Source organism: Camelina sativa, chromosome 12 (genome assembly GCF_030686135.1).
Source record: "Camelina sativa cultivar CO46 ecotype springtype chromosome 12, ASM3068613v1".
Lineage (NCBI taxonomy): Eukaryota > Viridiplantae > Streptophyta > Magnoliopsida > Brassicales > Brassicaceae > Camelina > Camelina sativa.
In genome coordinates this window covers 17491185-17505949 of record NC_141891.1, presented here as the reverse complement: position 1 = coordinate 17505949, position 14765 = coordinate 17491185, and the positions used below count along the sequence as shown (strand labels likewise).

The window sequence follows — 14765 nt, the reverse complement described above, 5'->3', positions numbered from 1 at the left end:
AGAATTTAGCAAATACTTCAAATTTCAGAAAATATATACTATAGGAACAAGCCTTATTATATGGGGTCAATTTAAAAAAAAAAAAGGAAAAAAGAAAAAAATTAAACACAGATTTTTACTAGAGAAATTACCTAGAATATTACATAAAAGTAGGTTTATTACTAGACTAACACGTTGAGATTTCTGTCTTACTAGAATAACACATAAAAGTTTGCAAATTACTTCTATACCTGAGTTGTATGTTTTATTACAGATAATGCCATTTACATTTAAAATTGTCTTTGATTTTCAAGAAATAGGGAACACAAAAATCTTCAAGGATTGATTCCTGATTTTCTGATTCTCTTAAATTTGGATTGGCAAAAAACATGAGATTGATTCACTTTCTAATTTGATTCATCTTCTTTGACTAAAATCATGGCAAAAGAAAGAAAATTATCAGAGGTGGACTTATTCTGTGGGTTCACTGTTCACTTTCTCTTTCAAGAACAAAGTTGTAGATCTAGTTTTTATTTTCTTTCTAGGAATATTTTTTTTTCTTGGGCTGGGAAAATTTCAGGGAGATCTTCTTCGTCTCTTTACTTTCGTTTCTCTCTCCTACTTTTTTTTTTCTTCACTCGGCATCTTGTGAACTACGCAAGTTTTTGCTAGTTTACTACTACTATTTTGATTTTGTTACCTTTTTTTTTTCTTTTGACATTTTGATCGAAAGCTCTTTTTTTCCTTCTCCAGATTAACGCTCTCCTCCATTTTTTTTTTCATTTTTGTAACAAATTTATAATGTTGCTATATCGATGCAAACTATATTCTGGTAATTTCTCTTGATGTTCTTCGTCAAGTTCTGAGAAAAATTTCTCGGTTGTTTGTGGTTTTTGTTTCAGTGTGATTTTTTTATTTCTCTGTTCAATCGATGCCCCTTTACATTTTTAATAGCTTGTTGGGATCAAAATCTCAGTTGTTTGATTTTTTGCTTCGCATCCTTAAATCGATTATTGTCAAGATCTGTAATGGAATTTGAGATCTGTTGGTGTTTGGTATTAATTTTTCAGGTAAGGTGGGATTTGTTACGAAATAGGAAGATTATTTGTGCCTCTCTCGTTTCCAACAGATCAACCTTAAGGAATCAATAACAGTGAAATGCATATATGGGTTCCGCTTGAAGACGTTAATTCTGGAGAGATAGAGCTTTTGATCGAAGCTGTGGCTCCTGAGTACAGCGAAGTAAGTGTTTGACAAACATCACTCTGCCTGTCCTCCTTTTTTTCCTCATTGTTTGTTTACGCTTTTTTTTCCAGCTTTATCGCAGGCAGATTCTAGTAAAGGCTCAATTGAACTGGTTCTTGTTGAAGCGCGATTTTTTTAAAAACATTTTCCGGCTTTATCGCAGGCAGATGATTTTCAATCGATGCCCCTTTACATTTCAGTATGATTTTTTTATTTCTCTGTTCAATCGATGCCCCTTTACATTTCAGTATGACCTTCCACTATCACTACGAAAATGATGTATTCTTTTGACCGGATTAATGAATTAACTATTTTCAGTGAACATCTCAGCCTAGTGAATATGAATGTGAATCAGGAGACAGCAAATGTGTATTAAAACTCTGTTGAAATATACCTTTATCTTTTATATTTGTAGTGTGTCAAAACAAATCCAGAAAAACTATTTTAGAAAAAGGATAAAAGAAACCTTAATCAAATTTACAAAGATGAGAAAACGAAGAGAAAAAGATACCTCCAACTTCACATTTGCTTCAAAGGAAGACCTCAGAGAAGGATGAAGCATAACGGGCATCCTTTGCTGCATAAGTTGTCCGTCCTTCGATGCATAGGGCGTCCGGAGGCAATACTGATATCTTTGAGAAAGTTTTGACGTATAATGAATTTGTAAAATATAGATTCCACAAAAGTTAGTGAACTATAAGATGCATGATCAGCTACAATTTACGGAATAATGAACCCAAAAGAGTAAGAAGTTTATCTGTATAAGATGCATGATCAGCTATATCGTTCATTAAAACGGATTTATGGACACTAAGCAAAAGAACGTTATGTATGTAAACTAATCTCAAGAACGTTATGTACGTATGCGTTCATATGTACGTACATGTTTATATGTACGTACACGTTCGATTTTAGGTTTAATGAACCCGAAATTACCAGAATATCCTCGTCTTCTACCTATAACATACGACTGAAAACCCTAATTTTCCCTGCCTCACTTTATTTTTTCACGACGTATGTCTATTTTTTTGGTTTCATTTGTGAGGTTTTTACTCAACTATTATAGATTTTCATCTCAACATCTGATTTCTAAATTAAAAACCTATAAAAAGTGAGTTATATAGATTTCCGAAACGATATCTTGCTCTTCCATAGATGAACCCAGAGGAAAGATTTCCGAAACTGAGTAGGAAAAAGACGTTTGCTCCGGCCGACAAACAGAACATGATTGATGAATCTGCTACAAACTTTATTACATGAACACCATTATTCGGAAGTACAACAAACGTGTTTAGATCTTCCTCCAATAAGTCTATCGCAACGCTAGACTATCTTTGCCAGCTCAAACAAATTCGTGTTATTCTGGTAAGACTTTACAGCTGTCAATCTTGCTTACTAAATCTACCACGGACAAGAAGCCTACCACAACACAACGAAAACTATTTCAAAAAACAAACAAAATATACCAAAAATATCTGTAACGAGAGAAGGCTGTCGCATAAATCTGTCGCAACAGACCATTAGTCTATCATAAATATCTTTTGGGTCATATTGACTGTTGAAGGTGTACGTCAGATATTTTTGGTACACTTAGTTTTTGATACACATATACGTCCACCGATAAGTGTACCAACACTACAACTAAGTGTACCATCTACGTCGACGGCAAAGTGTACTAGCACTACAACTAAGTGTACCAAAAATATCTGACGTACACCTTTAATCAGTCCACGTGTATAAATCTACCATCAAAGGATCGGTAGACTTAGTCCCAACTTCCAATGTTTTTTTTTCTAATGGCATTAGCCGTAATTACGTTTTTTCCCAACACTAGTTTCAGGGGTAGTATAGGTACAATGTGTTAGTCTAGTAATTACAAACAATTGTATGTTACTTTTGTAATAAAGAAGCTTTTATGCAATATTCTAGTAACTCACCCTTTTTACTATGATAAAGTCATCATTATATATAGTTTTTTTTTCTTGCTTACAGATGATCTCTTAATTTAAGTCTTAAGATCATATATTTTCTGTTTGTTGAACAACAAAAAAAATTGTTATCTGTTTTGTGCAAAGTATTGAGAATAATCAGACGAGAAACATCTGATACTAAAAATCATGTGAACAACAAAAACTGGAACATATATTGACTGTCGTCAATGTGTACATTGATTTACCGTGGCGTATTATAATTAATACTTGATTTTCCATATAGATGATGGCAATTTATAATAGTATTTGAAAATTTATATATAAATCAAATTGTGTATATTTAGACTATTTCGCAAAATAAATAGTATGTCTTTTTGTTACCTATACAAAAACACGATACCTATACATACACGAAAGTGAGTCAACGTTAGAAAGGAAAAATGAGAGATCAACCTATACATACCTTTTCTATGTCAACCATACTTTCACATTGTAGTAACTAGTAAGATAACCTGATTAGAACCCACAACGGGGGGAGAAGAGCCAATGATAATATACTTTTTTTTGGTCGGAAAAAGGGGCTTAACCCCCCTATTTTATTAATAAAAGAAAATAAAAATTGAATTAAATGTGGACGCGCAATCCCGATAGCATCCTCTAACACAATAGAGTTAACCACATCAACTCTAGACTCAAATAAATGAAAACCTAAAGGTAATGTGAATGTATAGTTAGCTAAACCGTCCACAAGATAATTCGCCTCTCTATATATATGAGAAACACAGACTATCCAATCACGCGACAAGAAGCCATAACACATACATAATAGGAAGGACAGGGGATGTGAATCATTAATTCCTGTTGTTAAAGATAAAAAATATTGCTTCCGGCTGGAACCTAGTAACAAGCATTATTAAATTATGCTTCCAACAAGGCTGGAACCTAGTAACAAGCACTATTAAATTAACTACTCAACCACTAGGACACTGAAGCAATTGGTTTTATCTTTATTTATACGATTAAAACCACTGTCAAATGATTTCCACGTTTTTGTATATTTAATCATAAAATCTTAAGTCCAGCCGTCCAAGTATGAAATTCAAATATTTTAAAAATTCATGTATGTTTAATCATAGTCAATAGTTCGATGTATGAATCGAACATACTGTAATTGTCTAAGTATGAAAAAGCCGTTTACCATATTGTATGACTAGATATCCTATTCTTATACACTGAAAAATTCTTCAACACAAGTTCTTTTACAATAAATAATAAATTCATATATTAGGGAACCAACAACCTTATCTCCAAGAATCGTTCAAAATCCAATAAATTTTACAACAAAATTTGTAGTTGTAAGGTTGATTTTATTTGGTTTTCTTTTTTTAAGTTCAACCATAATTTTCTACATTATCTATTTTAAGTTCATATGTGTTTGTGTTTCAATTTAACTGATTAATTAAGCCCACACACAAAAATAAACTAAATTATTAACCGCACAAAATCATTATAAATACTACACTTTGATGTCATTAGATTCATATTACGCTCCAAAAAGTTTCATATTACTCCAAAATATCCTAGATAAAAAAAGAAATGAATCGTCTGATGATTTGTATGTTTGTTATTGCAATGTGTTTTGGGTTAAATGTAGCATTTGATATGTTCCCATGTCCGAAAAACCAAATTATAATTGAGAACGATCTTGGTCCCGGCTTGGTTCTCCAGTACCATTGTCATTCCAGAGATGACAATCTAGATGTCGCAAATTTACAATTCAAAGAGGTTAAGTTTATTTATTTCGCGGACAAGTTAGGCAGAAGGACAAGATGGACTTGTAGTTTGAAACATGGATTGTACATGCGATATAGTCAAGAATTTATAGCATACAGAATGGCCAACGTTCGTCGATGTGGTCACTGGCGCCATTGGGTTGCCAAACGTGATGGAATTTACCTTATAAGAAATGGAAATCGGCCAGGAACGTTCAAACATGCATGGAATAAAACTAAATAAAACTAAACATGCATGACAATGGTACTTTTTTTTAGGGAATTTTATCAAAAATGCCATTTTTATAATTAAAGTTGTGAGAAATGCCACTTTCGTTTTTTCTATTTCAATTATGCCATTTGTTGTTTTTATGCCATATGATCAAAATACCATAATACCCTTTAAAATAATAAAGGAAATAAAATTAAAAAAAAAAATCATTAACTTTTGGGCAAGCAATTTGAGACTGACGAAAATAATAATGATGTGACTGTTTCTTTTTTAATTATCAATGTTAATGTTAGCAATAAACCTAAACACATCTAGATATAAAAGAGATTGAAGTTGGTGGAGTTCTCCAGGTCAGTAATATGGTTGTCCTCGGGGAATTCATCAATTTCAAGTCTGCGCGATAGACAACAAACATGTTAGTTTGATGGACTTAAATTTTTTTTAAAAAATTGGTCCATCTAGAAGTTAATCGACAAGATGAATTGGAAAGACAAAAGTAAGCCTACTGTGGTCTACCAACAGAGACATACCTTCTCTGTGTATCCTTGTTGTCATCCGAGAGTTCACCAATGTTAGGCTGAACGTCTTCGGACCTTTGCGATGGACAGCACACATGTGAGTTCGATGGACATGAGGTTTTAAATAAAAAATTGGTCCATCAGAAACTTAATAGACAACATAATTGGATAGACAAAAAAAGTAAGTGGTCCATAATGAAAATATAGTGGACTAACAAAGATTAAACTGGTCCGTAAAGGCATACCTTCAATGTGCAGTAACATTGTTGTCCTCCGGGAGTTCACCAATGTTAATATGAACGTCTTCAGACCTATGAGATAGACAACAAACATGATAGTGTGATGGACTTAATGTTCTAAACTAAAAAGTGGTCCACCAAGAACTTAATAGACAACATGGTTGGATAGACAAAAAGCAAACGTATTGTGGTCCATATATGAAAATGCAGTGGACTAAACCAAATATAAGACTGGTCCATAGAGACATACCTTCTTTGTACAGTAACATTGATGTCTTTCAGGAGTTCACCACTGTCATCCTGAACGTTTTAGACCTGTGTGATAGACAACAAACATATTAGTGTGATGGACTTAATGTTATATATAAAAAAATTTGGTCTATCAGGAACTTAATAGACAGCATCGTTGGATAGACAAAAAGTAAGCATACTCTGGATCAAAAAAATAAAAACTAGTCCATAGAGATACCTTCTTTGGTCAATCATATTGTTATCCTCTGTAAGTTCTCCAATGTCAAATTGCCAATTGCAATAAATTTCATCCGTCAGCAAAAGCAGATCTGGTCCACTATCAAAGGACAAGTTTCGTCCGTCAGCAAAAACGGATCTGGTCCACTAAATAGGTTGAAGGACAAGTTTGTGGTGGACAAACCTGGCTAGGCGTTGGATCTGGTCCTTCGAAGATCCAACCTAGCAGCATGTCTTCAACGCCGCATCAGATCTCGTGTGATCTCGATCTGAGTTCTAGGAGTTTGTCAACATCTCCTTTGATGGCCTTGTCATCGCAGAAACCAATCGTTAGAGGTTTCTCTTGATTTTCTCTAGCGCTTCCATCAAATCTTTAGCTCTTTCATTATAAGGTTTCAGCTTTAGCATCTCTTTTTGGTATGTTCGGCAGAATTTTGTGGAAGACAAAGAGGAGAGAGAGAAGAACTAACAAGATGAAAATAAGAGTGAAGGGAATAAAGTGAAAAGAAAAATAAAAAAAAGTGGGATAAGATTAGGTTTTTGCAATTAAGTTTGTGGGAGAGAGGAGGGCAATTTAGTCATTTTAAATTGAGGATATGGCACCCGGGAAAAGGTTTTTGCAAAAATGGCATCTCTCACAAGTTTACACACTGTTCATGGCACATCTAATAAATTTCTCTTTTTTTTAATCTTAATTATAATTTACTATATTCATCACTCGAAATAGGCCTTGGCATTTTACTAGGACCCAAATCCCGAACCCGAACCCGACCCGAAGTAGATGGTTCGGTTCAGGTTCGAGTATTGTATAAAACCCGATCGGGTTCAGTATCTCTGAGGTTCGGATACCCGATTGGGTTCGGGTAATACCCGAACCCGCATGCCCACCCGAACTAAATGTAAAAATATGCATTTTAGAGGATTTGAACCGGGAAAATTGTCATTAAAATCCTCAAGTTAGCATTTTCGTTGATTTAAAGCATGAATTCTGGATTTAGAGGTAAAAAAACACCAATCTTTTGTTGACTTCCAAATAATTCGCAAACTCTTGTTGACCTGGTCATTTGAGGCACGACGTAATGTGGCCAAACGGAAAAATTAGACGAGGTTTATTATCTGTTAACAAGATCCGTTAATAGCAAAACGACGCTGTTTATAACACTCTAAACCCCCCAATTTAGAAATCGATAATCGATAATCTCTTTTCTTCTTCGATTTCTCTCTTCTTCTTCGAGTTCAACATATGAATTCGAGCTCAGAGACATCGGTGGTAGCTTCGTTTGACCGTGGAGTGCCATCAAAGTGTATTTGTGGAGCCGGAGTCATCAGTTGAATTCGAAGAAGAAGATCTAATCGAAGAAGAAAAGAGGAATCTCAAATTAGGGTTTGTGATTTGAGAATTTTGGGAGGAATTGATAATCGGGTTTGATTTGAGGATGTAATTAAAGAAGAAAACGACGTCGTTTTACCAACTAACGGACCTCGTCAACGCCTAATTAACCCCGTTTAATATCTCCGTCTGGTCAGTTAATATTGTGCTTCAAACGGCGAAGTCAACAAGACTTCATGATTTAAATAGAAGTCAAGAAAAAAGTGAGGATTTTTTTTAACAAATGAAGACTTCGTGATTTAAATCAACAAAAATGCTAACTTGGGGATTTTAATAACATTTTTTCCGATTTGAACCCATGACCTTGAGCATTTAAGAGTGCATCTTTAACCACTTTGTCATCTTAGTTTCTCTGTCCTAAGATGAAATGTTAAATATTTATATATATCCAAGTTTTCTTAAATTTATAAAAATATAAAAATTAGTTTTTTTTTCATGGTTTGATTGAGTTCGGGTATACCCAAAAAACCCGAACCCGACCTGAAAGTATAAAAAACCCGAACGGGTTCTATATGTTTAAACACGAGAACCCAAAAACCCAAAAACATGAAAATCCATACCCGATTAGGTTCGGGAAATCGAATGCCCAGGGCTAACTTGGAATATAATTTTTTATTATTAATGCGAACTATTGAGAATAATTATAATTATTTAATATTAAAAATATAAATCTATATAGATGTTAAATTTATTTTATTAAGCGATATATAACTTATCTATTTTTTTAACATTTTCAACAATTAACTTTTTCTTTATTTTCTGGTATACACTAGTCATCTTTTCCATCTACTCTCTTTTCCCATTCTATGATCTCACTTATAATATATTGATTATGAATACATATCATAAATTTTTTTTTAATATCTTTTTCATATTCCAATACTTTTTTTTATCGGTTGAGTAATATTACTTACTAACGTAGATGTAAAAAAATCTAAAAGAATATATCCACCCTTTGTCCCAAAGTTTCTATGACAATCTTGTACTATACATAAATTTTGCTTCCTAATAATGAATCTCATAATTGATACGCATGAGTATTATTACAAATATTCAGTGAGGCAATCCTCCCATCTATTGGGCTAACCACACAAACAATTGAGAAACCAATGTTCAACAAACAACAAACAACACAATCAAACCAGGAAAAGCAAGTATCAGTCGTCTGCTGATGGTTCGTGTCGATTGACACCACCTGGTGTCGATCGACACTGACAACCTGGTGTCAATGGTGTCGATCGACACCTGCTCGACATTCCCCGAAAACCTTAGTTGTGTCGACCGACACCTCCACATGATGTCGATGGATACTTCTTAGAGCCTTTGAGCCGTCCTCGCACTAGTGTCGACAAACATTGATGCCGAGCATAGTTTTCCTGCAACCTCCAAGGCAGATCTCCGACTCCAAAACGTCTCCAATGCGGCCAAAAGGCTCACCCAAAAGCCACAAAATACTATTGGGAACACGAAACAACCACAATCAAGCAAGAAAATCAATCAACCACACTTTAATACACAAAAACAAATGATTCTCAAGCTTAGATAAACCATGGTCATGTGCTCACCTTTGAGAATGAGGAAACTGATTCTAAAACCCACGAAAACAGCCTCCAAACAAGCTTCTACCATGTTCATAGCTTCATATCTCCACTCCACAAGAAAGATCTCCCAAGAACAGGCATCAAAATTTCTAAAAACTCTCAAGAACAACTTCTCTCTTTCTTTTCTCTCTGGAAACGACAATAGAGGCTAAAATTCTAAAAGTTGTCGACTTTCATCTCTTTATACCCGACCTTAGGGTTTTCCTAAGTAAACCACATTGAACCGACGATTTAAAACCGAAATCGGCTAAACAGCAGATGCTGGTATCGGTCGACACAGCCCTTGTGTCGATCGACACACCATCCCCTAGAACACTGTTGGATCACGGATGTTACAATTTTAGTAGACCAACACGTAAAAACTATATAATCATATTTATGTAAACTCTAACCCGCTCCATTATATGATCCGCAAGAATTTATATTTTTTAGCAAGTTAAAAGTATCTTAAATATTTATATTATGGATACTAATTTTTTATCATTGTTTTAAGTTTATTTTTGGATATTACAAATAATAATTTTAAATTTTGATACTTGTTCAAATGACCTTGTGAAGATGGTGTCTTCTCCTCAAGACTGGCCGGCCTTCAAGACCTACCTCGACGATATCAAGACACTACAAGAAAACGTGGAATTACCGACTACAAAAACGGTCACTATACAATCGCAAACTACTTAGTAACGACTGATTGGCGACTGACATACGTAGTCGCTAGACAGAGCGTCGCTAAAATAATCAGTCGCTAAAGAGTCGACACGGAGCTACTAATTAGTGACTGATAATTTTGGTCGTTCTTCCCTCGCCAAACAGTCGCTAAAATTTGCGACTGAATTGCAACGCTTTAGCGACTGATCTGGTTACTCATTTGCGATTGTTTTGGTTACTGATTTGTGTACGTTTTGGTGATTGTTTTACGACTGTTTAATTATCATGTTTTAAAAAAATACGGCAAAATTGAATTATTTGATTTTGTAATACCAAAAATGATTATGAAAACTATAACTAAAACATAACAAACATGAAATTAAACAAAGACATAAGTTTCAACATACATCCAACATAAGTTCCAGTAAACACCCAAACAACCATTCCAAGAGTACAAGTACAACCATTACAAAAGTTTTTAAGGTCATGAGGGAAGGAGGGATAGTGAAGGAACCTAACTTTGAACATCAACAGGGTCGGGGTCATTGGTTTGAGATTCGAGGAAGGCGACATAGTTAGGGTTAGTCTTGAGGATCACACCAAGCGTTTGATCTCTGCTTGTTGCTCATATGCAATCCGAAAAGCCTCAGCTGCAACCCGTGAAGCCTCTGCGTCACGCTCTGCTTGTAGAGCTGCTTGTTCCTCTATTTTGAGGTTAGCTTCTTCAAGCTGTTGTTGCAGGCTTGTGAAAGAAGAAGAGCTTCCAGGGAACTTCCGCTTCCCGTTGATGTAATTCCCTAGGCTTCCAACTCCAAAGTATGTTCCTCTATTGCTTATGAAAGTAGACTGCATAAACAAAACAGAGAGAAAAAGTTAACATAATTACTTAACAATGAAAAACTTAATAGCTTATTAGAAAGAAGCAAATTACCTGAAGAAAGAGCTCATCATCCTCCTCGTGAGATACCTCTGATCGACGTGAAGTACCATCAAAAGACTCATCATTATCTAGAGCAGCTAACTTAGCTTCCCTTTTTTTTTTTCTTATATGCCTCATGAACTGGTTGCGCTTTCTTATCCACAAAAGTACCATTTTTTTGGTATGAGTCCTGAGGAAAACTTCGGGAATAGTTGGTGGTCTTCCCAATTCGACTTCCTGAAATGTTAGAGAATGAAAAGGTTAGGAACCATCTGATGTAACTTATTAAACAATGAAAAGGTTATGATGTAACTCACCATCTCTTGTTCGATTTGTAAGTAAGACTTCGGCCCTGATACATGCTTGTGAGGGCCAAGACCATTACGGTCAGACATTCGAGATGCTGAAGTGGTTGCACACTTTGCCAGTAGTCACACATTTGTTTCCAAATAGTTTTCTCAATCCAAGTCGGTTTTACTTGATCTCGCTGAGCTGCTGCCTTGGAAACCATGTCTTTCATACGGTTTTGACAAATGGTATAAAACTTTTCTTGAACCACACCGGTTAGTGAGGGATCCCAGGTGTGTGTTTTCTACAAAAGAAGAAGAGAGACAAGTGTTAGTGATCAAAAAAACCAAAAAAAAAAACTATAAAAGCATAAGTCAAGTTGAAAGGAGTAGAAGTTTACCGCAAATTCCAAGAAGCATCTTTCTCTTCTTTGATTAGAAACCCAACCCCAACTGTAATATGGCCAATCGAACTTGTTTGTAAACACTTTTGTAATCTTTCGGGTAAGTTGTGACCTGTCCTTACCAAACCTTCAAACACAAGCAAATGAAAAGTAAAAATTCTAATCAAACACAAACAAGCGTGGTTCCAAACACAAACAAGCCTAAAAATTCTAATCAATCCAATCAAAATTATAATCAATCTAATCAAACAAAAACACTTGTCTAAAATCCTAATTCTAATGAAACAAGCCTAAAAATCCTAATTCTAATCAACTAAAAATTATCTTACCAAGTGGTTCCAGGCACTAAACTAGGAGAGAGAACAGTGGTATACAACTCACGGCCTGGCTGGACAAGCATGTCATGTAAAGCAGTGAGTACATCAGCTGGGAGATTTGATTGCCTTAAACCATCATCCTCAGAATCAGCTCCGTCTTCCTCCTCCTCATGTGAGTTTTACGCTTGAGAACTGTGATGCGATGCAGAGGCTGTTCGAGGTTGAGGAGAAGGTCGATGATGATTTGAGACTGGTTGAAGAGACTGTCGAGGTTGATTCGAGACTTGAGGAGACCGTCGAGGATGATTCGTGACTGAAGGTTGAGGAGACTCTCGAAGTTGACTCGAGAATTCTAGTGGATTTGTCGCAGAAGCGAGAGGTTGGCAAAAAGGACTCATGATTGGAGTTACGTCGGGGTTAGCTCCAGGAAAGCTCCTCGAGTTCTGGATCATATTTGTCGGAGGTGGATAGTCCCTGTAAGTAGGTGTAGGTCTCGCTGGAGGCTGGAGGATTGGGACAGAAATTCCCTGAGAATCAGTGTCTGGGTTTTGCTGGTTCGCCGGCGTGAAGGCATACTGGCTGGGAAGATTAGCGGGTCTTCGATTCGCCGTTTGTGAGGTTCTAGAGGTTCGATTTGAGGGGTTTCTTCTCCCTCCTCCTCTTTTCTTTATCCAGCCATCAGAGATACAAGGAGGGACTACGGTTTCTCGATTGAGAGGAATTTAGATCTAGGGTTTTAAGGTTGAGTCTGAAACAATTTGCCGTTTCGTCTCAAAGTAGAAGAAACAATTGAGACAAGAAAGGAATTCGGGAATGAGGGATTAGGGTTTGTTCAAGGAAGAAAACAGATAGGAATTGGGCTTTTGCCGTTTTGTTACGGCCCAAATTTTGTTAAGACCCAAATTAAATAGAGCAGTCGCTAAATAGTAGCTCTTTAGTCGCAATTTTTAGCGACTGTCAAATTGGTCTCCAAATTAGTCGCAAATTGGCGACTACACTACAACATTATGCATCAGTCTCGAATTAGCGTCTACTAGGCGACTTTTTTTATTTTAGTAGCCATTCAGTAGCAAAAGAATCGCAATTCAGTCGCTAAATTTAGCGACTGTGTATTCAGTCGCAACTTGCAGTCCTCAATTCCTTGTTTTCTTGTAGTGAGATGGACATGGAGGAGTTTTTTTCTATCTCTTTATCTCTAACTTCTAGAAATGCTAATGTAAGTGTGGATTCTTTGTCACGCCAAGCGCGTACATCTCCGCATCATGTTTTGTTTGTAAATGATTTTTCTTCTCATTGGCTCTCATGAGCTGATCTTTTTGTTATTAAAAAAATGAAAAATAGAAAGCATTATAATCCTGTATAGAACAATTGTCGTGTATTTATAACATGTTTTTAATAACAATTTGATTTTGAAAAATGTATTAAAATTTCAAAACATATACGTCAAGCAGAAAACCTTTTATATATTGGGTCAATTATTTACTGATAAAAAAAGTTAATTTAGCAAACTAGGTAAACTTTACTAATAAAAAGAGTAGTTTGAGGTTCCTCAAGCTATCTACTAAAACTTTTTAGAAGAAGCTACTTCAGCTTCTTAGACCATCTTCATACCACATTTTTAATTGAGTGTCTGCATAATAAAAAATTTAAAAAATAATCAAAGTGTAGAAACAGTTTAGATATGATATTTCTGCCGAGATATTAGAGATACTACGGTAATGGATGTCAAACCAGTTGGCAATGGCCCTGGACATTCGGGTATCCGATCGAATTCAGGTTCAGATGTTCGAATTTTTGGACGTAGAGATATAAAACCATGTAACATCCGCGAACCAAAACTCTGCATTTTGGGGATGGGTGTCAATCGACACCATGGATAGTGTCGATCGACAACACTGATTTCTGGTTCGACCAGATTGATTTAATTGATTATTTGGGTCGGTTTGGTTGAAGGAAAATTATTGAACCGAGATATTTAAGTCAATTGTCGACAGAAAGGTTTTGGGAAAGTTTTTGTTGTCGCCGTTTCTATGTTTTGAGAAGAAAAGAGAGAAAAGAAGCGTTTTTGAGTTTTTGGGACAGTTTGGGAGATTTCTTGGCTGTTCTTGGAATATCTGAAGCTAGGAAGGTGCTAGAAGCTTGCTAGGACGGTTGGATTCGTTGCTATTGGTCAGAATCTTCCTACAAAGAGATGAGTGCATGACCATGACTTATCTAAGCTAAGATCTCTAGCTTTTTTTGTGTGTTTGGTGCTTATGTGGTTGTTTCCTTTGAGTTCTCTATGGTTTTTCGTGGCTGTTATGGCTGGGTTTTGCTTCTGGGGATGCTTGGAGCGAATTGGAGAAGCTTGGAGGCGAGATTCGTAGTTTTTGATCGAAGGAAATCAATGCTCGGCATCAGTGTTGGTTGACACCAGTTGGAGTGTCGGTCGACACCAACAGGAGGACGGCTCGATAACTTTGGCGAGTGTCGATCGACACCATGTGGAGGTGTCGGTCGACACAAACTAGGTTTCAGGAATGTCGAGCATGGTGTCGGTCGACACCCTTCTTCAGTTACAACGGATGATGCAATGCTTTGTATATTGTCTGGTTTGTTTTATTGATTGTTGTTTGTGGCATTTATAGATCTTTTTCTTGTGTGTATAGCCCAGTAGATGGGAGGATTGCCTCACTAAGTGTTTATAAAATACTCATGCATCTCAATTTGTGTTTGTGGTGCAGGTAAAGGCAAAGTGTGATCGTGGAATCAAGGCAATGAAGAGGAAGATGTTCTAGGGACTCGATTGGTTGTTGTCTGGCATTACTAGGTTGCT

General features: G+C 35.9%; 1 protein-coding gene and 1 long non-coding RNA gene across 4 annotated transcripts; both read left to right on the top strand.

Annotated features, from left to right (window-relative positions):
• The first annotated feature begins 241 nt into the window (after positions 1–241).
• On the top strand, positions 242–1546 carry LOC104732070 (uncharacterized). 3 transcript variants are annotated; one of them, XR_015575345.1, is made up of 3 exons: positions 242–444; positions 1050–1221; positions 1296–1546. It is a non-coding gene; the product is annotated as an uncharacterized LOC104732070 (long non-coding RNA). The 3 variants fall into 3 exon arrangements; XR_015575344.1 differs by having other exon boundaries at positions 299–457; XR_758718.3 differs by having other exon boundaries at positions 324–811.
• Positions 1547–4714: 3168 nt separating this feature from the next.
• Positions 4715–5372, top strand: LOC109128151 (S-protein homolog 14-like). The gene has a single exon (XM_019233962.2). The coding sequence runs from the start codon at positions 4752–4754 to the stop codon at positions 5169–5171; it is 420 nt and encodes a 139-aa protein (XP_019089507.1). The 5' UTR covers positions 4715–4751; the 3' UTR covers positions 5172–5372.
• Positions 5373–14765: the final 9393 nt, after the last annotated feature.

What these genes read in the sequence shown, in the direction of transcription:
- LOC109128151 (XM_019233962.2), top strand. Translation starts at nt 4,752, where the DNA reads ATGAATCGTCTGATGATTTGTATGTTTGTTATTGCAATGTGTTTTGGG.